The following is a 25,657-nucleotide window of genomic DNA, read 5'->3' as shown; positions in this document are numbered from 1 at the left end:
ATTACATTTGAATATAAGACATAATGGTCTTAACCATAGGACGGCACAAGTCAGCTGCATTGACATTAAAAAGTGACTTTCTGATGTCATACTTTTCATTTTATTGATATAACCAGTGACAGTAAAATGTTCCTTTTTTAAAAAATTGCATTTTCCTAAGGTATAGTTTTTCCAAATAGTTTTTATAATAGCTTTTCTGCTTTACATCTTTGACTTGAAATTCACTCAGTGCAGATTTATATTGAACATATGCTTAATTTAACTACCTTACTAAATGTTATCTTCATATTCTGTTCTCTTTTTGAACGACATTAGTAAATAACCTGTGGCCTTTTATATATTATTTCTTAGTCAGCATATGTCCCAGATAATTATAATGTACCTAGACCTATAGTAGTGCTAAAGTAGAGACTCAATTTAGGCTATCCAACCTTCCCTCTTATAAATTATAAACAAAAATTCCTGTGTTTCTATGCACATGAAATTTCAGACATATTTCCTTAAGTAAGTCCCTCTTCTAACTCATCTGTCACTCCTAAATGTGTAGTGGCCCTCAGACAAATGCAGAAGAACCCTGCCTCTCAAATTGGCGTCCCAAACCAGTATCATTGCCCTCACCTGAGAGCTTAATAGAAACACAGGATGCTGAACCTCACTCTAGTCCCGTGATGGCGAACCTTTTAGCTTGGCGTGTCCGCATTTTGAAAAACTCTAACTTAACTCTGGTGCCGTATCACATATAGAAATTTTTTGATATTTGCAACCATAGCAAAACAAAGACTTATATTTTTGATATTTATTTTATATATTTAAATGCCATTTAACAAAGAAAAATCAACCAAAAAAATGAGTTCGTATGTCACCGCTGACACGCATGTCATAGGTTCGCCATCACTGCATCTAGTCCTACTGAATCAGAATCTGCGTCTTCTGCATTCTAACAAGGTCCTCTGGTCTTGTATATACACAATATAGTTTGAAGGCATTGATATTGAGGGCTATATTCAAGAACACATCTACTGAGTCTTCTAGTATCGAAAACAATTTTGAACAAGGGATGTTATTGCAACAATGAGTTTGTTTGAATGGATGAGTTGTTGTTTTCAAAATAGTTAACACAATAGTTTCATGTTTTCTGTTTCATTTCTAGGTATCAGTGCTGTAGATGGAGGAAGAGGCTTCCCACAGGAGGGCACCGTTGACCAGTTGTCCCATTTCCCTTTGGCTGGATACGCAGAATATGAATTGATTACTTCTTTCCGAGCTGTTGCTTAAAACATCACCTTTTTAAAATCAGGATACAGATTGTCTCAACTAACACAAATTTCTGTGAAATATTAAAAATAATTGTGTCTTATGGATCAAGGGCAAAAATACCTTCTATCATAAAAAACTTTGAGTAAATTCATGGGCCAGTTTTCACCCAAATAATTCGGTAGCACAATTTATCACAATTTTCATCCAGAAAATTAAGATGAAGAAACTGAGGTTGAAAAGATTTCTAGTCACATTATAAGTTTATTCGTAAAACCTGTTACCTATGAAAACAGAGAGATAGCCAAACAGACTTCTTTGTTTATTCCTTCTGATGTCAATCCAGCTTCAGATGGAGTGAATTTATTACAAGTTCCAAATGACCTTTAGTTGAAGATCACCATCCATTTTTGCTAGACTTTAATCTGATTCTAGCTTTTGTTCCCTGCTAGAAAGTAAGTATGATCACTGATGCTCGAGCTCACTGATAAGCAACTCGCTAGAAAAGTTTTGTCAGAAAGAATACATTTCCATTACATCTGAAATATATTTTTCATCTCTTCTTATCTTAAATTGGGGGAAATCTATAACAATTATGAAAATCGGTTTATTTTTTATGATACTCCTTAGCCAATTTGGCTTAAAAATTTTTTTAAATGTTTTTATTGATTTTAGAGAGAGAGTAAGAGGGAGAGAAACACTGATGCAAGAACCATCCATTGGCTGCCTCCTGCACGCCTCCTACTGGGAATCAAGCCTGCAACCCAGGCATGTGCCCTGACCTGGAATGGAACCAGCAACCTTTTGGTGTGTGGGACGACACTCAACCAACTGAGCCACACTGGCCAGGGCTTAACATTTTTTAAAGTTATTTTATTTTTATTGAACATAGCAAAAATATCTAATTTCTGTTAAGAATTGCTGATGGGTCAATCAATTAATCCTCCATTTATATTGATATTATTTCTGTGTTCTCTCATCAAAGGTATGATAGTTTAAATATATAGTTCGTCATCTATTAAGATTAAATGATGCAAATCATCAAAAATTATACACTTTTGGAAATTTAGTTAAACATAAGTAAATGGTGTGCTGTTTGGAAATTGAGTTTCAGGTAAACTGAAGTGGTGTGTTTGTTGATGCCAAAATCTTAGGCTTCAGTAAATATACTAAGAAGCTCTTGTGCCTTGTATGCACTATTAAAAAAAAAAAGTTTTATTTACTCTTTTTTAATTTGTTGGAGTGTAAGTTTTATAAATGTTAGTGATTAGAATAAGCTGTATACATTTTTTTGGTACCGATTTGCAGAATTTAAAGCAGATTATCTTTTAAAAACTACACAGCTAAGGAACTGGTATTTAATCAAAGGGAAAATGGTATTAAACTTTTCAAATTCTGAGTTAGACAAAATAGGTTAGAAGGCCAGAGGATAATGGAGTAATAATAGATCCTTGTGATTACTCATCCTTGCTAAAAATACAAAGAGTTTAAAATGAGTTAATGGAAGAATCGGTCCAGTCCATTTTCTAGGTCATTTGAGTGCAATTATTTGAACAATAGGATGGCAGTTTTTTTGTGTGTTTTTTTGTGTTTTTTTTCTTTCAGATTTTTTAAAGCTAAATATTTTAACCTGACAATCTGCTTCAAGAAATTTCATACGATATATTTTTACTTTTAACTTAAAGCATTTTTTGGTCATCACTTTTCATTACCTGAAGTGCCAGGTTGGAACCTATAGCTACTGTTTGAAGTCTTAAGGGCAACAGCATTATGTGACATATTAAGAATGATATGCAACCAGATATTTTTCAAAGCACAGTACTATTGCTGTTTTTATTGGAATAGGATTGTTAGATGTTCCCTATTGTCAAACTAGAAGCTAGGGGGGAGAAAGGGAGATTTCTATTCTTTACCTTGCTAGAGTACTGTTCATCATTTCCCCATTTAGGTCATTCATGTAATTATTGAAATACATAAAGCCAATACACATTAAATTCGGATTTGAAAACATTTTTAAAAATAAAAAATTTTCATTAAGTTTCAATGGTTCCCTTTTTGTTTCATACAGTAAATAATCTTTAATGGGTTTTTTTTTTTTTGTTTAGTGAGGGTGGGGTTTACAGTTCTAGGGGGTTATAATTTTTAAAGATGGCATATCTTATTAGATATGCAGTATAAATTTTACTTGAGTGAATAAAGCATACTTATAAAATGTACCTATTCGTTAACTATTTGCCATTGTTCAGTGAAAGGGGGTTTGGTCTTTCAAAAATAAGTTAAAGAAAAATTGCATCTAAATACAATGGTGAGACATTCAAGGCAGCGCTTACCCACGAATTCCCTGCTGTTACGCCGTAATAAAGTCTGGTTGATCGCCTGTACTAGCTGTCTGTATGAAGTTGCTCTGCACGACCCTCTGAACTGCTTCACAGATAGACACACGGTTTCCAATAGTGTACCAGAGTTAGCTACTTACTACAGGCAAAATTCATGTCTATAACCTGGTCGTAACACAGGTTTTCTGAGGAGAAATGGGTGACAGGATGAGATAATTACTCAGTAGTAGTTAAATGATTCCAAGGACAATTGGAACAGACTATAAAACTCAAGTACACTGTAATCAACAGACAAGTATTGGAAATACGGCATATGTTTGGCAAAACTATCGTCACTAAGAAAATCAAAGGATTTATAAACCATGTTCATAAAAATTTAAGCTAGTAATTATGTGAGTCATGCTCAAAAGAACCCATGAAAAACTGTTACTCCACTATAAGCTAGCAAATTTTGAAATACATGTAAACTTGCTGAGCTGATTCTGAAGTTATAGAGTGTCTTTAATATACACATCTTATTATCAAATATTTACTTATAAAAGTGAAAGTTCTAATACCGTTATGATTTTTTTAAACCCAATACATGAACCACATAAATGGTCAATGTAGCAAATCCACTTGCCTGGAAAACCATAAAGAAGGTATTCAGTGTGACCATACCAGCTACCCCTGGACAACAGATTTTAATCTGCTAACGTTTTTGTCCACAGTAACACATTTGGACAATGGATTTGCACAAAGAACATGTCTCCAGGTAAGATCCTCCTGCAGAAAACGCCTACACTGCTTTCCCACCCCCTTGGACAATTTAGAACGTATTTTCTCTTCCGTGTGGAAGCAGACCACATACACACTCTAACTGCTTGTTACTCTTTTACAAACATACCACTAGAATTATTTTAAACGTGGTAAAAATTCAGATTCTAACTTTCATTGACATTTTAGCAACTTGATCATGTTACTTATTAAAAGCATTACACACATGCGAACAATTTTTATTTTAAAACTAGCAATCTGGTCCCTCTAGGATTCCATTAGAATTTATTTTTTTTACTCAAGGATCTTATTTGGTTACAGGACACAGGAAGTTGTGTTATACTTTATAATGGTCCAAACTGTGCACTTCCCTTTCCTCTGCCAGGATGGGTTTGTTATTGTATAGAAATGTAGCCAGTGGGCATCACTGGGGATGAATTCCAGCAGGCTTGTTTCAAACGAAATTTGTGGATCAAAATTATGAACATGAAGAGGCTCTGATACAGACGTTTTTTTAATCCTCAAACAAGAGGATGTAAATAAAGAGGATGCTCTACCATGCTAGAATCTAAGCCAGTGGTTCTCAACCTTCCTATTGCCGCGACCCTTTAATACAGTTCCTCATGTTGTGGTGACCCCCAATTTCATTGTTACGAATTGAACATAATTAAAGCATAGTGATTAATCACAAAAACAATATGTAATTATATATGTTTTCCGATGGTCTTAGGTGACCCCTGTGAAAGGGTCGTTCGACCCCCAAAGGGGTCGCGACCCACAGGTTGAGAACCACTTGTCTAAGCCAACTAAAAGCCCAATCTCTGACACCCTTTAATTGTTGTTATACCAACGAAAAGTTCAAATATGATAATCTGGGCAATACCAATAGACTTGATGCCGCTTGCAGCCCTTTCTCACTGCAGGGAAGTGACAGCAAAAACAAAAAATAACTGGTGACAGTGCCCAGTGATAGATCTTCGTTCTTATTCATAGCCAGGATTCAGTAAGTAGTTCTGTGCTGTTAGTTTACAGTCGGGGAGTGGGGAGAGATGGCTAAGATTATTCATCTGCTGAACTGAATTATTTCTGAGTACTACTCAAACCAAAGATGGCCTTCTGACAAGTGACGTTCCACTCTGGTTTATGCAACATAAAGGAGCTCGTTGCTCATGAAGAACAGGACTATTTTATGGTTTAGGTTGCATCTTGCAGGGAAGGTTTCACAGTGTAAGGAGCTCAAGTAAATTCATTAATATTTAATAGCTGTCTGACAGATAAAGGTGCTGAATTAAAATGAGAAAAAACATAATGCGCTAAAGTAGAATTCTGTTGATGCTGAATTGCTGACCCCATGGAGAGCTTCAGTTCAGTTTTTTATTGGGCTATGAAAGTAAGGCTGTTGTCAAAGTTTAGGCTTCACGTCCCTTTCTATCATTATGTAGAGCCCTCTAACACCTAGTATTAAAAGTATCTTAAATGAGTTAAACATTTAATGGACATTGAATATTTAAAAAGGGAACCTTACCCTGGCTGGTGTAGCTGTAGCTCAGTTGGTTGGAGTGTTGTCTTGTACACTGAAAGGTCGTGGGTTCAATTCCCGGTCAGGGCATATCCCTAGGTTGTGGTTTCAGTCCCTCGTTGGGAGTATTTGAGAGGCAACTGATCTATGTTTTTCTCTCACATTGATGTTTCTCTCTCTCTTAAATTAATAAACATATCTTTGGGTGAGGATTTTTTTTTTAAAAGCCACCTTAATTACAGTAACTATTCTTAGTGTAACATGGAATATATTTTAAAGTTCTTTAAAAACCACATTTAGGCAGGAAGCAGATGTGGCTGAGCCCAGAACAGTTAGAAAGAACCGACAAAGGGAAGTCTGTATACATCCATGTAGCTAAAGCTTGACTATTTACTTTCTACATGATCTTTGCAGTAATAAAAGGCACCAGCTAATAATGAACAATGCTAATTCTTGTTTAGAAAATAAAACTAAGGCGTAAGACACAAGTGGAATGGGCTCCTGCCAAACGAAAACAGCTTAGTTCCTTTTCACAAGTTTTTAAATGTGACCAACTGAACTTTGTCCTGGTTCATGCATATTTTTAGCACCATCAGTTACATCACATCTTAGATTCCACTTCAGGTTGTACTGACTTCCTAGCTTCTCAACTTCTTTGAACATATTCACGCCTGTAGTTGTTCCACAGATACTATTAGTAGAAACTAATTCTTTAGTCACTTCAAACTCTGCATTGGTTTCCCAACAGCTGGGCAGTACTGACTCTTTAACAGCCAAAGAACACTCAAAATCATTTGTCTTGTTTTATAATTATTTTATTGATTTCAGAGAGCAGTGGAGAGGGAGAATCATTGATCCGCTGCCTCCTGCATAACCCCTACTGGGGAGTCAAGCCCACAACCCAGGCATGTGCCCTGATCAGGAATCGAACCATGACCTCCAGGTTCTTAGGTTGACGCTCAACTTCTGAACCACACAGGCTGGGCTAATTGTTATTTTATATGCAATGTCCTCACTCTTGAAGCAGCTAATCTCATCAAAAGGCTAATTTATTTCCATATTCCTTGGGCTACTGCATTCAGAGAATGTGATATGACTCACCATCAGTAAATGGCTTGGCTTGGCTTACACATGAGCCACTTGTAAACGGACTATGGTTGTAGCACCTTCTCATTTTTTATTTTTGTGAAGAAATTACGCTGTGATGAGTTGTATTTTAAAGTTTATAGTTTAAAGTTGCTTTCCCATGAATTGGGAATATTATGATGAGCTTTAGCCTGCTTATGGCAACATGTATTTCTTAGCAGTTAAAGTTGCATGATAAACAGTATTTTACCACATCATTTAATAAGATAATCCATACTTTAAGTGCCTTAAGAGCAAACCGTTCAAAGTGCGCTTTTCTTGTTTTGGCACAGTACTAATTGGTAACAGAAGAATAAAAAAATATTGTGGTACACTCCCAATGATGTTGTAGCATACATACCAAGCAGAAATGTGAACTGAAAAGAATGGTATGGGCTTTCTGTACTCAACTTCCCCATTGTAGTGCATAAAGTATTGTGGCTGCATCCCAACAAAACTTTATTTATGGGCACTAAAATTTAATTTTCATAATTTTCACATCAGGAAATAGTTTCTTCCCAACCATTTTAAAATTGTAAAAACCATTCTCATCTCACTGGCCTACAAAAACAGGCAGCAGGCTGGTTTGGGCCTGCAGGCCAGAGTTTGCTAACCCTTCATCTAGTAGATTTAACAAGATAGTAAGCCCAGAATTAATGGCTCAAGAACACTAAAAATGTTATCAGCTAAGTATCTTTTATGCAAAGCTACATTTAGTAAGTCATAATGTTCCTCTTATAAAAGTTATATTACTTCTTAGAGACAGAAACCAATAGTGATAAAAACTATGAAGTTCAGCAACTATGCGGCTATTCAAAAGGCAATCTTAATTCGTTTTTTTTTTGTGTGTGTTTTTTTTGAGGAGGTGAAGATAAAAATAAAAAGAAACCAATTAGATACCTGCTATATTGGATCAGCTTTAAAAAGAAGCCACCGTAAGTTATGCCAAGTGCATTTACTTTATAAATCTTTCAGAATAAATGCATTCTTAGAGATAGGAATCAATTCTGAAGATCCAGTTGAAGCATTAATAAATAAGCCACCACTGTTGAAATGCAGAAGGCCCAGATTGATTTTTCAATAATTAGCTACAGTTAATGACGTTACTGAGTTCTGTTCAGTTACTCAAATTAAAAAAAGTAATCCCCCAAATATTTTCAAAACAAAAAGACCATTCACCAACATATATAAGAAAACATTTCTGAAGCCTTTATTTACAAAAGCTTTAAAAACAAATAATACCCTCTGTTTTGCAAATGTCTTGTTTAAAAAGGACCACCCAGTTACAGCTCTGTAGTATCATGAATAAATGTACAAGGAAAACAAACCAATGTGGCTAACATTTGGAGATTTGCTATTATTACTGATTGAAGTGTAGATAACACACATCATTACTTGTAGTCCATCATTCTGAGTAGAGTTAATGATTACCAAAATGTCTTCCTACACATGCTCTGGTCTAGTCACATATTCTGCATGGCTAAATATTTCACAGTCTCTTTTGTCAATATATATAAAATAGATTGCAAAGATATACACACACAAAATAAACAAACATTACACTCCTCAGGTAATTTTATTAGCTATATATTAGCTATGTGTGTATATATACACACATAGCTAACATATATATATTTTTGTATTTTGTTGTGCACCAAATCTCTCCATTCTTTATCTTTGTAACAACTATGAAAGCATAATTTTTTGTCTAATTTAATCTGGTACAAAATATACCTAAAGATTTATTATCTTTGGACTTTAATGAATTTGATTTTTGGAATTAACAAATCAAGAGCTCTTAAGTATGGCTATAAAATTAAAAAAAAATTAAAATAAGATGAACAGTGATGGAATAAAAAGCAGATCAAGGGAATTGTGCCATCATAAAACAATTGCAGCATCAACATCTTGGAGACCAGTTTCCTGGCAGACAATAAATGTCCAATCACAAACAAGGGACTTTTCCTGGAGGGTGTAAAGCTGGTTTGAAAGGTTCTTCAGTCAGAGCGGCCTACACACATGCCAATCAGAAACTGACAGACACTAGATGTGCTTGGAAGATTAAACACTAGTACTGAGACAGCAGTTATTAAGCTCCTCAGTAGTTTTCGTCTTTTCTTTTGTAGTCTTGCTGAACCAACCATTTGCACAATGCATGTGCGATATTCCACAGGTGAAAAGTAAATACTTTATAAAGTTGGCAGATGGTCATTTTTCCAGCTAAGAGCAAGGAAAACCAAATTTTCTGATAAAACAGAGGATCTGAGTCAGAATCACTCTCTAAAGTGCAAAATTGATGGTCCACAATCTCAAATAGCTAAAACTCCTGCAGAATGGAAGGGAGACATGAAACACGGAAATAAATTACAGTCAGTGCTAGTTAATTTAGGAAAGGGAAACAAACCAAGCTCCAATCGGTCAAGTTTATATGATGCAGCTTTTCCACTCTCTGTCACACACGCCTGCTAACAAGTATATTAAGGCCAAATTTAACCTGAATGCTTTTCTATTTAAGCTCTGAGATAGGAATGGTCATATTAAATACTGAAAGACAAAAATAAAATGGGCGACGAAAAAAAAAAGTCTATTGTTCAAGGGATTCAACCAGAGATAAAACCTATATACAAGCATGTGTGTAGTTCAAATAAAATAAAAATAAAAGGACTATTTCATGTCATGACTGCTTGTTGGCTTCCTCTTCATATGCATTCCCTGTGCCATTCTGTACATAGGATGAACCAGAACCAAGGCCATACAAATGACCACAATATTTGGCATCATCAATATGATCTTCAAAGAACATCTAAAAAGGAATTTTGGGGGGAAAAAAGAGATAATTTTAACCAAAAGGTACCACTGGTAATGTATATTTCAGCAAAATCAGTACTGGCTGTTCCTAACTACAACGGCAGCTCTTTTCTATCATCTCCTTTGAGGCCACACATATAAATCCATGAATAATACTGAGGTCCTCAAGTTCAGAGCTCAAAAGAAACCAAAGAAAAAGACTACAAAAAAAAGTATAAAATGCATGTCTTTCCTTTTAACATTTAGACCATTTTTATAAGAATCTGTAATCATGGAAAAATGGCAGACCTTTTTACCCCGTTAACTGAACAGCACTCAATGATAAGAATGAATGAAAATAGCAAATGGTGGGTGGGGGGAGTTTAGATAAGTAGCCTTGAGCCTACCTCAAGGCTAAGTTGACTAAAAACAATCAAAGCGTAAACACATCCTGGACAGTAAAATCTGAACATTCACGTTTGGTTACTATCCTTGAAGAAGCCAAGAAAAATAAAGGTAACCAGTGAGTAGTAGGGAGCCCACCATTAATCCAACCATTGAACTATTTTTAAAATGCGAAGCTGAAAATCCAGCACTGGAATGACATACAAAACAAAGTATTTACTTTAATGAATCGATAGTCCAAATCAGTTGGTAAAAAAATCCAGTACTACTTGGCAAAACAGATATTATGTTTCCTATTGTTAATATATTTCTATAAAAAGTTTTAAATTCCCAAAAGACTACTTAGTCAATTCTTCAATGTCTTAGAGGATATACTAAAGAATTTTATAATTTTTTGTAAAAACTAAAGCTTTTATAAGCAAAAAGTCCATTCTATCTTGTTTTTGCACAAATAACCTTTTTTCTTTGCATTTTACCTACAGCGAGGCATACCTGCACCTATCCCTTAACCTAAGGATAGACTCAGGTTAATTCAATTTTATTCTTCCACACCCAACTTCTTTATGTTCTTTATCTCTGCCTTTTACTAAAGGAGGGTCTGCTCAATATGACTTTTGACTCAACTACTTCTTCAGATTTTATTTAACCCTTTGGAATTAAAAACCTCTGGTAAGACGCAATCTTCTAAAAGCACAAGTCCTACTCTATTAATCCTCAAAGTACTGAAGAATGGAATAAGCAAATAATGTTTTTACCAGCAACTTAATACCTCAGATTAAGACAATGCCAGAGGAAACAGATGAAAGAGTCCCCAGACTTGGCAAGAGTAGCACTGACGGGGTCTAGAGCGAGAACTCGAGAGCTCTCCACTGGAAATGTATACACCTGGCCCCCGTGTTCCCATCTAAAACATAATATAGTTGGGCCTATGCACTTTCTAAGGTAAATTCTTTAATCTCCAAAGAAATTATTTTTTCATTTCCACTTAAACTACATTTCAAGATGACTTATTTTAAAATACTTTCATTCAAGTGTGGTAGAAATGACTTACATGGTACCTCTAATTATATTTTCATTTAATAAGTACTTATTGCCCCCAAACTTTACCATGTGATTTTTAATGTTCTCAACCTAACAACCAATTGAGAAAAAGGCACTGATGTCTTCATACTTCTCTCATTTTGAAAAAGGCCATTCCTGTGAGCAGTGAATCAGACCCTGCCTGATGTTGTGGTCCTATCCGTTCCAGCTCTAACTGTTCCGCAACTTCCTGTAAACCGCCCTAGAAGACAGGAGGAAAAAAAAAAAAAAAAGCCTGTCAAGAGAAACATTGCAATGCCTGAATTTACAAATTATATAACTTAGACAATGACCAAAATATAAATAAACTTCAGAATGTAGAGATGACCTTATGAACACTGGAAAACACAAGAGAATGTGAAATACTAAATATTTGTTGAATGTGGGTAAAGTTTATAATTTAATAGAAAATTAGATTTTAATTGGGCAAATTTATCTTTATCATATGTTTTAAGGCATGAAATAGATAAATAGCTTTCCTAAAGATATGGCGGAAGCAGATCATATGGTAACAGGTATCAAGGGTAACATTATCGAGTACATGCACAGTCAGTCCACCCACTGATCAATTATTATAAACCTGACTGTAGGTAGTTACTTTCTAATTTTCCTAAGCTTCTCAATAATCTATTTCTAAATAGTTTCATCCAAATAATTTGTACAAAACAAAGCTATTATGACTAATAAAATCTTAAGTGCTTAACTATGGTTTTGCTGGTTAAAAAGAAAATGTTTTATAATACAACTCCTTAGAAGGGTCTGCTAAAAATCTGCCTATGTTAATAATGCTAGGATTAAAAAAAGAAAGATGATAGTGAAAGAAAGGAAGAGAAAGAATGAACAAAAGAGAGAAAGAGGAAGGAAGTGAGGAAGGGACTATAGCAAAGGAGGAAAGAATAATAATGGAGGACACTTGGAGGAAAGTAAAGGAAGGAAAGCGTAATCAGGAAAAACAAGACAAACACAAAGAAATTCCTCTCTAAATTGTTAAGGACCCTACTAGCAAACCAACCCTTCTGTTTATCACAGCCTAAACAGAGCTTTGGGCAGCAATTGCTTCTGAGCTAAAAATAGCAGGAGGATTAGGTAACATTAGCAGCTGCTTAGAGAGCAACAGGGTAGGTCATTCAGGTGGTGGTCAAAAAGCACTGCTGTCATGAACCTGAATTTTAACATTCTAGGTCACTTATATTCAGAATATCTGATATACTTAGAAATTTTCAAATAACGTATACATAATGAGCAATAATTTGGTTCTGTTTCCAGAAACTGTCATTGTACAGATATCAATTTTAAAATGCAGTTCCAAGGCCACATTAAAACATTCCGGCCTTGGAGTCTCAGCATGTAATACTTTCAGGGTATGGACTGAGTTTCTAGAGTAGTAAGGATATACTACTGCAAGTTCACTTAAGTCACATAGCTAGAATTCTCTTTAAATTGCACAGAAATCTGCTGCTCTTAGGTGTTACAAACATGAAATAATCTCCCTTAAAAATATCCCTGGTTATATGGCAAATTCTATGAGGAGGCAAGCTGACTTTGGCCAAAAGACTGTTTCTCTTATGATTTTGGTTCATCTGTCAAAGCAAAGTTTCCTATTTAATTCCTAAAATATTTCTTTCTGCGTAAAAGTAATGCTCTTAAAGTTTTTAGCATTTTCTAAAAGTATAACATAATTGCACTTCTAAAAGCTTGATGAGGAGAAAATTTGATCAAACTTGAGATAGGTTCTCTGAAGCAACCACTTTACCTAAATGTTTGTTTCTGTTTATTATAGCTTATTCACTGTAACAGAAAATACTGTGTTCCTTAGGAGGCTGCGCCATCACAGATGCATCCTCAAACGAAAGGAACACTTTTCCTTAAAGCAATCTTCCTCTTGAAAAAATTAATGTTCAAAAGTAACAATTACACATGTTAAGCAGTGTCAGGATATAAGATACTGTCTGGACAGGACATTTACTCACTATAGCACTTACTACTAACAAGTCGACAATCTTTGGGGCAGGAAAAGCAAACAAAACCCTTTCAGCTTTGTAATTTAATCCTTGAAACACGATCCAATGACTAGACCCAACAAAATAATCTCTAGCCAAGCCCAACTGAAGGAGAAACTTTTGTACCCTACTGACTACATCTGCACACTGCTGGCCCCTTGCACTCTATCTTGCGTGGATAGATTATGTGCGTGTTGGGAGAGTGAGAACCTGCACTTCTATGCAAGAGAGCCTCACAGTGTCTGTGCTGGTTTTTTATCTTCAATCTGGCAAGCAATGACAAACATCTGATCCTTGGTTTTAATTTTACTGAAAACTTGTTCTGCTAATACATATTAAAGCTTTGCAAAAGGATTTCCCACAAAGCATTATTTATGCAAGGAAAAAAAAATGACCAGATAATACAACTGCACTTAATATAAAACTATGACACATGTTCTGAATCACCATCCCAACCAGGACCCTATCATGTCATCGCTGGTCGGGACTGTGCAATTACAGGTGAAGCCACTAGAAGCCTTACTTTGAGGTTTTTGCAGCTCTTCATGAGGTACTTCACATCATAAATGACGGGAAAAAACAATCGAAGGATCTCGAAGAAGTCAAGCTCTTCTTCAGGCAAGTTAGAATTGGTCAGGATTTTGATTAAGTAGCCAAAGTCATAACCACTACAAAAGGGTTAAAAGAATACAGAAGAGGGACCTTAATACCATGGAGATGAAAAACCTTTTCTGATAATAAATTTTAAGTGAGTCACACTCTAGACAAAAAAGGAATCAACAAAAACAGTGCACAAAACCAGAAAATAAGTTCACAACTGTAATGGGAAAATGTCTTCTTACACAGACCTTGGTACTTCATCCTCCAGACACCAATATGCAGACCTCTACTACCATACCAAGCCTATAGTCACTGAACTATTTTGCTGATCCTTGAATAGAGAACTCTTCACGGATAATGTCAAACTGCCCACAGTGTATGTCTAAAAAATTTAATTAACTATGGAAATGAAGAAATAAAGACGAATGGAAAGTTGGCCAAACAGGTAGCAAGAGAACTGGCATTCACAAGGCAAAACTAATGCAAATCTCCCCATCTTTTTTATAAAGAGGGCACATACTTCAAAAATCCAAAGGGTTAATTCTCTACCAAAGTATATTCACTTCCTTTAACTGACTTTATTAAGTGCTCTCTTCCCTCAAAATTATTTCTGTTACCATCTCCTGATGGCTCCCCAAGAGATACTAGTGGGAATGCTGCACATGCAAGTGAAGGCAGCAAAGGCTGAGACTGTCTACAGAACAAAATACAAACCCATACTCTCCAATCAACACCTCCTGCACCTACTGTTTGGCTTTCCCCCAGTTTTACAACTGCCTACACTCCCAGGCCATTACACACCCTCTTTTCCGTCTACCTTTCCTTCAGGGACCTCTCCCAGGTGCCTTCCCTGTAGAGCCCAGCTCCCACAGATTTGTTACACAAGTTGTTTTCTTGTACTATCCTTCAAAATGCATGTATTGTTTTCTCCATTAGTTTAAAGGGCAGGAATCGCATTTAAAAAACGTCTTTTCAGTATGAAGCTTGACATCTGATGAGATGTTATTTACATATCTTTTGGGGAGGGTATAAAACAAAATTTATATTTACTATTCAGAGTTTTACTTCTAATCTAAAAACGGCAAGAGGGAACTCTTTCCCCCTCCCCACGTGGGAGTCTGTGCTTGTTCTTCAATAAATTTCCACCTTTGCTATTAAAAAAAAAAAAAAAAAAGGCAAAGACAGCTTTACCATTGAAGACCACTTAGAAATATCAAGGTATAAATAACAAACAGCAGAAACCTTTAAATTTCTGGTAGTTGGCAAAGACGTAGTACTCTGGTGTCTACCTAAAATATAAATCAACACAGCCTTTGCTTACTACTAGTAAAGGTAAGATTATATTAGAGTTTAGGATTTATAAATTAGTCTTTATCTTCTAGAAATAGGTAATATGAAGAAAACATATAAGAGCATTTTGTAGAATAAAAATCTTAACATATCTTGACAAGTATTCAAATACTAAGAGTCCAATCTAGACTAACCTCTAAAGCGACACGAACCCTTTGTTCATCTCAATACCCAGTGCCAAGTCACAGTGCTGGCGCAGAGTATCTTTTAAACGAAAGACCATAATGTATGTAGTAAAAGCACAGGCAAATCCTTTCCCATTCTTTTGTTTCCTTCTGACCAGGAAATTTTGTAAAAAAAAAGAATTCAAAAACATTTCCCAAATTAACAGAGACTGAAGTCTTATTTCCTGAGGTAACAAGTAGAGGAGAGTAGAAAGGAAAGATAACAGGTAAGAATTAATATGTTCAGTATCTCCAACTCAAAAATTACTGCTTAGTCTTGCGCCAGGTTTACAACATGAACAGTCTTTTACTGTAATCATTCCACAGGCCAGAGCTGGAACTGGTAAAGCATGTGGGATAGTCTTATTTTTTTAAAAAAATGTATGAAGTGGAGTGAGTATAAGAACATTAACACCTGCATAATACAATACTTTAAAACAATTCTGCAAGATAGTTCTTCTAAATGATGCCATCCTGATCCTTTGTTTAAATAAAATTAAACTCTACCACACACCAACCCCTAGCACTTTGCTTTTTTGCCTCCATAGCACTTAATCTAAAGTGCTAAAAAAACCACATGTAAATTCCATCATTTAGAAAAATTGTGTGCCTATTCCCACCAGAATGTAAACTCTATGAGGACAAAAAGTTTAGCCTGTTTTGTTTATATCTTAATTCCTAGAATTTTATCATAGGGCAAGGCTTATGGTAGATAATAAGTATTTTTAATGAATGAATTCTTGCACTTGGGCTAGGTAATGTTAAATAACCTTAGGTAACAGACTCCAAATGGCATTGCTGGACTAAACCAAGGTCTATTTTCCTAGCCTGTACCCTTTCCACTATGCAGTGCTGACTCTCATGGGCCAAAATGTACCCCATGTTGTAAAACCTTTAAGCAGACCAACATTAGTCTCTTCAGAGTTAGGAGACTGCAATGTGGCAACCAGTTCTTCATCGAACTGAGCCTGAAAGTGCTGAAACAGTGACCAAGCCAAACGTGAAGCAGCTAGGAAACGGTAACACACATGCCATTCTCTTTTTCTGTTTATCACTTCTCCTTGTTTAATTTAAGCACTTCACTCAAAACTGTTGCAGTGTGAGTTCTGTGTGGCACAAACACGCATGCCATTTGTAATGCAATCTCTTTACCTATGAAATGATAACCATTTGACCCCTTCACAGAGGACCACTCCCGATGTCATAAGAAGTTCTGCAAAGTACTGGGTCTCAATTCCTTCCTCCTCATGCTTTTTAAACTGGATACCAGATGTTGTTAGTAGCTCTATAGAGTCTTGGGCATACATGTCCTCCCTGGCAGGAGAAGAAGAAACACAACATTCAAAAGTGCCATACTTCAAACTCTTTTTCTCAACTTAGACCCACAACTACAATGCCACAAACAAGAAAGAGGGCTGGCTTGGGTCCAGGTGTTCCAATGTTTCACATACATGGGAAGAAATTACAGTTTAATCATTAACAGTCATGATTTCAGGAAACTGTGCACACATTAAATAATCATGCAGAACAGTCCAATGGTGAGATTTTAATCTTTACTCTGAACTAGCCTTTCAAAAGTTAAATAAATTTGGGTTTGAAAAAAAGAGTCTTCTATTCACTGGGGACTAGCACCACAAACTGACAGACATGTTCTTTTAGTCTCAGCAGCCGCTTTAACACTGCCAGATGCTGCTGTCGCTACAGGGTGAGGGCTCACCTACCTGCTCTGGGCAGCACCAGAGAGAACACGTGCAAACATCTGACGTGGCTGCGTTAAACGACATTCCAACATTCCGTATTAAAGTCAAAGGAGAGGCCTCCTCTCATAAATAATTAGCCTTGCAAATGGCCCCCCTGAGCAGTAACCTGATTAAAACGAAGGACTCGGGTATAACAGCAATCATTTCTTCTTCTAACAATCTTAATCCTCCAAGATTGCCTACCAAAAATCAAGCCAGGAAATCTAAATATAAACCAATCACTCAAGACTACTTATGCCAAAAAGAAAGCCATCTCTACTTTGTAAGTATACACGGGTATCTAAAATATTAAATAAGTGAAAAAATGAAGGTATATGTTTCTGAGAATGTAAGACAAGTATTTTGTGCATTGCCCCACTAGACTTTTCTGTTTACATTTTAAACTGTAAAAATATCACTTTCCATCATTTAGCAAAGACAATCCTATTAAACCATTTAACAAAACTAATTATACCAAAAGAAAAATCACACTTGAGCCGAAATGTATTCTTATGGTCTAGTCTCTGGAAACCAATCTACTTCCAAAAGTCTCTAAAAAATAAAACTAGCCACTGAAATATTTAAAAATAGGAAAACCAGAACAATCACTGTCGATTTTCCTCTGGAAAACTCCTCAGAAAGGATATCTGAATAAACCCAATACAAGTGTTTTTCATTCAACAACAGTATCATTTGGCCTTATTATACTAAGAATATGTATCTTAAACAGCTAGACCCTCACTCATCAGGTCGCGATGCTCACAAGGGGAGGCATGTTTTAGCAATTATAGCCAACCGAGGCATAACAGATTCTTTCTCCAGACTCACATTATTCTGGGCCACATGCTTGCTTTTATTAACTGTCTGTCTCTCTCAACCAGAATGCAAGCTTTAGGAGGACAGTCATTTTTACCTATTTTGTTCAATGTTATATCATCAGATAAAAACAAAAAAAAACCCCAAGAAGTGGAATAGTGAGTGTTGCCCAAACTTGCCAAATGATAAGAATGACCCAGAGAGCTTACCATAAATATGGACTCCCAGGTCCCATACCCAGGCCCATTGAACCCCAATCCCCAGGAGAGACCTGGATGACTACTTCTGACAAATTATGATCAAGTAAGTAGTAAACAAAAACATGTATGCAAATTATTTCTTTTTTTGTTCCTCCATAGTTAACATAGCTCAATCCAGATAAGTTAATGTACTGTCATCTGAATATCATTGGACTAAATATTTTATCATTTGGAACAAATTCCATGCTTTATAATACCCATGTTATTAGAAAGAGAAAGCTGGGAGCCCCATCCAGATAAGCTAACTAAATCTCCAAATAGGACAGAAGATACTTGGTGTGGTAAGGGAAACTCCGTAACTGTTATGACTCAATTCTCTAAATCAGCAGTTCTCAACCTGTGGGTCGCAACCCCTTTGGTGGTCGAATGACCCTTTCACAAGGGTCGCCTAAGACCATCCTGCATATCAGATATTTACATTACGATTCATAACAGTAGCAACATTACAGTTATGAAGTAGCAACGAAAATAATGTTATGGTTGGGTCACAACATGAGGAACTGTATTTAAAGGGCCAGAAGGCTGAGAACCACTGCTCTAAATCAATAGAATGTCCCTTTTCCCTGACGTCCATTTCAAGTTCTGAAATCATTCCACCTTGCTAGCAGATGTAGGAAAATATTAAAATGTTAGTTAATTCAATCTCAATAAATTACTTTAAATATTGCTTATACTAGAGGCCTGATGCACAAAAATTGTGCAAGGGACTCGGCCCTCACAGCCCCACCCGCCTCAGCTGGCCTCGCAGCCCCGGCTTCGTCCAGAAGGCTGTTCTGCTGTTCGGTCTAATTAGCATATTAGCTCTTTCTTATAGAGGATATTAGAATTGCTATAGGTGCAAGTGCTGGCTTACTGAGTGGATCAATCTGCTCAGAATGGCAATAGACAATGTGACCACTCCTAACATGAATTAAGTACTGAAGTTGATGGTCACAGAATACCCAGTTCTGACAACTGAACAGAAAGGAAAGCCATGCATAAATCTCTAAAAAAAGTTTTCCAAAAAACAGAGATACAAGGCTGTCTATCGCAAGTATTTCCTAAAGTCAGGAACTGACTCATCTAGGTCTGCTAAATGCAGTAAATGTACTGAAATCACCTCTAGCTACAAATCAAACTTAGCCTACTACACAAATTCACGTTTTTAAACATGCAGGTTAGAGATTTTACAATATAGCAACACTTTCCAAACTCAATGAAATCCTGGCTCACCACACATTTTACATTTTTAAAAATGTTAACTCCTATATATTTAAATTGATGCTGAAAATCAGAAGAGGTAAATAAACTGGCATACAGATGGTCACAAACACACAGATGGTTACTAAACATAGCATCTAATGAACCCCAACTGGGAAGAACACAAAAATGCCCCCCAAGTCTGCAAAGGCTATGAAGGACAACCTATTCAGCCTACAACTCCGTAACTGACAGCTGTCCTTTAACCTTCAAATGCCTGTGCACTATCAGTAAAACAAAAGCTATCCTTTGTTTCCGTTGTCCCCGCTTCTTACGGCACTATCTCCTCTGCACTGCCATTTTCCTTAAATGAAGTCTTCCTTTCTGTTATTACTGAAGCCATGATCCCCTGTAATCTCTTCCACACTGTGCAAATGATTCTCTCAAATATCAATTACTATAATCATCAAATTGATGACGCAATAAAAATTTCATTCTCATCTCTTTTGACTTTTAGAGGAATTCTGCCCATGGCTTTCTTCACAGCTCAATACCCCACTTCAAGTTTCATGTACATATCAACTCTGAAATTCAGTCTGGAGAAGATTATAATATATTGATCAGTACCTCACAATTCTAGTTCTTGGGTTTTAGTAACATGAAGCAGACAAAAGAGTTACGATGACCACGACCAACATCCCTCAATTCTGTATCCCTGGTGCCTAGCACAGCCGCTGATACATTCACTTTAGGCCGTAACACAAAGGGAATTTTCACCTTTCTTCAAAATATCCAAGCTTCTGTTCATGGGGCTCTGTCTCCACATTAGATGGCACTTGTTTTATCTCCCAACTGACTTTTTCTACTTAATATTTTTTCATTATATCCTTCTCCTTAAACATCTCCCAAGACATGAACATCAGTGGAAATGGATGCAAAACTTGGTATCGCAAATCTACAGTAGCCCTCTCTGTATGAGAAAAATGTCTTTCAAAGACTATACTAACAAAGCAGTTGTTATTAGAACAATGATGTTTATAGATAAGGAAAATTTCAACTTTACCAGAACTGTGACACGGATGGGTCTCCTCCTACTCAGGTACTAAGATCACAATGGTATCTTAGTTAAAACAATGTTCTAATAATGACAAGTTTAGAAAAAGAGTAACATAGAACAAATGAAATGGTAAACAAATAATTTTAAAAAGTGGTCTTTTGGGAAAAGGCTAAAAAGCCATTTTCTGTGTTTCAGAACTACTGTACTTATGAAAGGTTATTATCAGTTTGAACAGAGACAAGTATTTTTTTACCCTTTACAAGGTTCTGAAGAGTACATTTTAAAATCCAAAAACAAGGAGTCAGGCTAAACACAATGAAAGTATAAGCCATATTACTGCAACACTAACACTACCCTTTAAAATCATCAACCCTGCTTTTCCTGAAATCTCCTATACTACATTTCACATTATTCTACAGAGAATGGGAGGTTCATACATTGGCATTACCACCTTCTTTTACTATTTTTCAAATCAGACGTTACAGTACATTACACAAGTACAGGCTGTCAAACAGGACATTGCAATCCTGTATTGTAACACACTTTGAATGTATTAAAACATTTTCTCCAACTTACAGTCAGTTTATAAACAATCTACCTTTGGCCCAAACAATCTACATTTCTCTTAAGCTATCAAGATTACTCCTACCAATGATAGACAAGAATTACAAGTAAGGAAACTGGGTTTCTACCCTGGGCTTCAGTTAGAATTCAGATTCTGGAAGACAATCTGCCAGATTCTGAAGGGTTCCCGAAAGAAGCACCAGGTTAAAGGACAGTATTACTTCTCCCATATCTATAATAATAAAAGAGTAATATGCTAATTAGACCAGACATCCTTCTGGACCAAGCCGGGGCTGCGAGGGAAGCCGGTGCCAGCTGCTGGGGAAAGGAAGGCCTACTCTTGCACGAATTTCATGCATTGGGTCTTTAGTGTAAGTATAAAAGATTTCGTTGCCTGACCTGGGAATATAATCATTTATATAACATTGACTTGTCAGGAAAATGCACCCAAGTTTCCAAGAAATATCTTACCACGTTTGATATATAAACTACTCATAAACTGGAGTATGACTGTAATAAAAACCTCTTAAGAAGCAAAACTATTACAACAAAGATGTATTTCAAACTGTACACAAGTTTGAAAGTGAAACTAATATTCGTTATTTTTTTTCTGTTAAGAAGTATTTCCAATACTCAAAATTTTCCAAATTCCAAAAAATGTGGCAGGAATTCTTTTCATATAACATTTCTAGAATTCAAAGTACATGAATTGGAGACTCTTCTTTATTCAATTATTTGGACCTATAATATCTAGAAGCACTCTAACCTTTGAGATTTTAGGTTTTAAGTATTTCCAGGATAACTATGCCATATTCACTTAGAATTTCATTCACTATACTTGAGGGAAATCAACTCCAAAAATTAAACTAAAAAAAATTATCAGGTTATATTTATTTCCCACTTACGTCAAATTAAATTTAAAATTAAACTGCCAAGTTGAAGTTCCTGGAGGGTATTCTCCTTGCTCATTCATAAATGTCAGTCCTAGCTGAATTATCTTTAACAAGTCTACATTACACCGTAATAGTTGGTACTGATAGTCAGCATTGCTCCTGAATTCTCCAATAGGTCTTGCAACCACACCTGGAAACTCGGTGTCCTGTAAAACAGTTTTAAAATTCATTATTTACTAAAAACCACAGTCCACAAATTCCTAGAATAAATAAGCAATTTTTGGTACAAATTAAAGAATCCTGTTATTGATGATATTCTATACACTCATTCCATTACAAAGTACCTTTTAACAGAAAAGAGCATTATTTTTTGGAACCATAAAATGAAACTCTACAACCTCAATGAATTTTCCTTACTTTAAATATCGTATCAGTAAAAAAATTACTTATATACAGCATGATAAATGCAACCAAGTACTCTGTTCCCAAGGAAGAGACAAAAAATTGTAAGTTGATGTTTCTCAAGAGGTATGTGAAACTATGCTAATCTGTTAAAACCAATATGGAACTGGTCATAAAGAATGGAAAATGCATCATACTTTCCAATTACTTTTCTCAGGCAAGGATTACATAAACATCAAACCCTTCTAATTTCTTGAGCCAAAACAGTCTTCTCTTTATACTCCAGAGAAAGCATGTCATCAAAAATTGCATGCCACTCACACTCCTGAAGAATGTTATCACGTCTCTAATGTTGTCACTCCTTATCATCTGAGAAATAAGTGAGTGCTAGCAATTTCTACTGAATAAGAAAATTTAATTCTGTGAGGATGTACACCTTTATTAAATAGAAAATTATCTATGTACATTCAAATATTCATATTTTAAACAATCAACTTTTCCCTCCCTATAGAAGTATATTTATTTGTATTAAAAATACTGAGAAAATGATACATCAGTTTAGTATTAAAATTCAAATTAGGAAGCTAAGAACAAAATCTAAATACCAAGTCACTATAAACAGTAAAGAAATTAAAACTTCTCTAAATTTTCCCTACTCAAAAACCACTCTATTGGAAGTACTGTGATATGCTAGATGTTGGAAGAACAAAATATTAAGATACTAACCCCTTGCTTCACAAAGCTAATTTTCTAGAAAAGAGTAGAGTAGCTATAACAGAAGTACAAGATGAGATGCTTAACAGCAATATGTTCATGGAACTCCACTGATAACTTTTTTAAAATTAAAAACCAAACAACAAAACTGCAGATCAACAACGTTTCACTGGGAGACCTTTTTTGTTTGTTTAAGAAAGACATCAGCAGTTTCCTAGCTTATGGGAGCTGATCTGGTATTATCAGTTAGGCCTTAGCATTGCTAGGGGCTGACTTGGCACTTGTAGCTAATGTTCTTCCGTCGAATATAAACAATTTCACACTTCAACATCAGACAAGGCCACTCTGTAATCATGACTAAACACGGAGAACCAGGAAAATGACCAAATACCCATCTTGGTTAGTGACTGACTGTTGCTTCTTTATAGCTTTCGACTTACTTGGGTCTTCTTTCAGTCTAGTTAAAACAAATTGCCCTGGCTGGGTAGCTCAGTTGGTTAGTGTCGACCCTACATGCCAAGGTTGCAGGTCTGATCTCCAGTCAGACCCCACACAAGCAACAAATGAATACATCAATAAGTGGAACAACAAATCCATGTTTCTCACTCTCATTCCCTCTCTCCGTTCCTCTCTCTAAAAATCAATTAAAAGGAAACCTTTATTAAGATACCCCAGCTTCCCACAAAGCCCTGCTTCCTTAATCCCTATCTAAAACTGCCTCACCCAAGTTTCCTCCAATGGTATGCATTTTCCCTCATTCCAATAAGTAATAAACCCAACATGTCACATCACAGGTATGTTTCCTGTGGTCTTTGGTTGGAGGACACAGACAAAATTTCCTTTGCATAATTAAATTAATCCGTTTAAAAAAAAATCAATCAGAAGGGTTGAATTCAAGCCTTTTAAAATTCCTCTTCCCCTTGTATAAGAAGCATTTAAGGATATTTGATCATAGGCATACCATAGCAACATAATTATATTTTCTAATAACTTGACGAATTTTCTTCATCTCTTCATCCAGGTTGCAAGCCCAAACTTCACAGATTCTTTGGCTATGATCTACCGTTGCTGCTGGCATAGTGAGGGCACAAGGAGTCTAGCTGCCAAGCATCAAAATGTTATACTTGATTGAAGATCTCTTTCATAAAATACTTTATCCTTTATTTGTGTACCTGTCAAAATAAACACAGGTTTCCTGGTTCTAACATCAGTTATATAGTGTTTTATGTGCACATATTAATAATTTCCCACTAATTAAAGACTGCTCTGAATTCAACTCACTGAATAAAATTGATAACCATTTTCAGACAAAAATGAAACTTGAAATACTGATACACATGTGAGAAGATCACATGTTACTAGGACAGAAGTAATGTTTGCTTTTATTCCTAATGAACAGAACATTCAAAATCTGATTTGATTACAGAATCTCCTTGACTGGCATTTATTCAAGCCAATTGGAGGGGGCAAAATTAAACCTACTTTAATAATAATAATAATAAGTTATTTCTGAGCAATAAGTAACAGACACAGCGCTTGTCTGAATGTCCATTAACTGCAGGAGGGAAAAAGCAAGGCATTTCAAATTGTTTCTTTCTAATTTCCTAAAAATCATAGCATTTCCCCTGGTTACCAAACACACACACTTCATGTTGCTGGGCCATATACACTGGTTTCACGGGATATGATAACAGGACAGACCACATTTTGGTTCTTGAACAGGAAAAGGCTCCTTCGTTTTTCACAGTTTGAAAAAAATAGCGTAACAGAGATTTTTCAAAGGAATTATGCCCCCACCCAAACTCTGCAGTCACAGGTGTAACCGACGGCTTTGAGAACAGAAACCCAAAGATCTGGGGGGCCCCTGCTTTCTAAGCCTGCCCACTCTGCCACACAGGGCGGGCCGCCCCTGCAGTTCCAGTGCTTTTCTGCACGGCCCTGACTGCAGCTGCAGAAGCAAAGGGGGCCACAGACCGCCCTGCTGGAGGAAGCGTCTCCGCCCTGCGGGCTCCCCGAGAAAGGAGAGGGCGGTGCAGAAGCATCCCAGCCACAGATAACTCTCCTCCCTGGCGGAGCGCCAGGGCGAAGGTGCAGATAACCACCGACTGCAGCCAGATTGACCCCGGGCACTGCCGCGCGCCAGCATCCGAGGAGCTGAGGACCTGGGCCACCGCCCTCCGCGCCCCATTTCCTCCCACCGCCGCCGAGCCCCAGGTACAAAGCCTCTGCGTCATCACTCCGCGCCAGCCCCCGGACAAACCCCCAGCCTCAGCTACCTTCCCTCTCCTCCGCCCGCCACCCTGCTCCGTGCTCCGCCGCCCCGTTCCAGCTGGCGCCATCGCGCACCCTCCCGGGTCCACCGTCCCACCCCCTTCCCACCCCCTTCCCACTTCCCCATCCCGCCCGCCCCCGCCGCCGGCTGCAGGCGCCAGATCTACTTGTGTCACCGAGCTCGCGCTTCTCCTCCTCCTCCTCGCCATAGAGACAGCACTCGGCGGCGGCGGCGGTGGCGGGAGCGGCGGCGGCAGCGGATGCCCCATAGACACCTCTCGCCCAGCGAGGGGGGAAGGGGAGCCGGCGCTGCGCCGCACCGAGCTGCGCCGTCGCGTCGCGTCGCGTACGTCCTGGCGGCGGCGGCGGCTCCGGCTGATGACGCG

General features: G+C 36.9%; 2 protein-coding genes and 1 long non-coding RNA gene across 4 annotated transcripts in view; 2 read left to right on the top strand and 1 right to left on the bottom strand.

Moving 5' to 3' along the window:
- ZDHHC2 (zDHHC palmitoyltransferase 2) overlaps nt 1-1,361 on the top strand; it is a 62,368-nt gene extending 61,007 nt beyond the window's left edge. The window contains exon 13 of the mRNA XM_081084735.1: nt 1,151-1,361. The gene's annotated coding sequence lies outside the window, so the exon portion shown is untranslated. The remainder of the gene's footprint in view (nt 1-1,150) is intronic.
- Nucleotides 1,362-2,891: 1,530 nt separating this feature from the next.
- On the top strand, nt 2,892-24,309 carry LOC308514557. Its single transcript, XR_013995597.1, has 3 exons — nt 2,892-4,344; nt 7,853-7,925; nt 24,022-24,309. It is a non-coding gene; the product is annotated as an uncharacterized lncRNA (long non-coding RNA).
- Nucleotides 8,177-25,612, bottom strand: CNOT7 (CCR4-NOT transcription complex subunit 7). Of its 2 annotated transcripts, none has more exons than XM_081084736.1 (7): nt 25,439-25,612; nt 23,962-24,172; nt 21,897-22,090; nt 16,529-16,690; nt 13,786-13,930; nt 11,354-11,464; nt 8,177-9,793 (listed from the first exon to the last, which is right to left on the bottom strand). In XM_081084736.1, exons 2-7 carry the CDS (start codon nt 24,076-24,078, stop codon nt 9,665-9,667), a joined length of 858 nt encoding a protein of 285 aa, XP_080940862.1. In that variant the 5' UTR covers nt 24,079-24,172; nt 25,439-25,612; the 3' UTR covers nt 8,177-9,664. The 2 variants fall into 2 exon arrangements, with proteins under 2 accessions (XP_080940862.1, XP_080940863.1); XM_081084737.1 differs by having other exon boundaries at nt 25,448-25,607.
- Between the last annotated feature and the right edge of the window lie 45 nt (nt 25,613-25,657).

Source organism: Myotis nattereri (assembly GCF_964212035.1).
Source record: "Myotis nattereri genome assembly, chromosome: 2".
In the NCBI taxonomy this organism is placed as follows: Eukaryota; Metazoa; Chordata; class Mammalia; order Chiroptera; family Vespertilionidae; genus Myotis; species Myotis nattereri.
The sequence above is the reverse complement of the archived record's forward strand: the minus strand, read 5'-3'. Positions and strand labels throughout refer to the sequence as shown.

What these genes read in the sequence shown, in the direction of transcription:
- CNOT7 (XM_081084736.1), bottom strand. Translation starts at nt 24,078, where the DNA reads ATGCCAGCAGCAACGGTAGATCATAGCCAAAGAATCTGTGAAGTTTGG. An exon ending in AATATAATTATGTTGCTATG is followed by an intron (nt 22,091 to 23,961) that starts GTATGCCTATGA and finishes ACTGTTTTACAG; the next exon opens with GACACCGAGTTTCCAGGTGT. An exon ending in AAATGGTTATCATTTCATAG is followed by an intron (nt 13,931 to 16,528) that starts GTAAAGAGATTG and finishes ACCCTTTTGTAG; the next exon opens with TGGTTATGACTTTGGCTACT.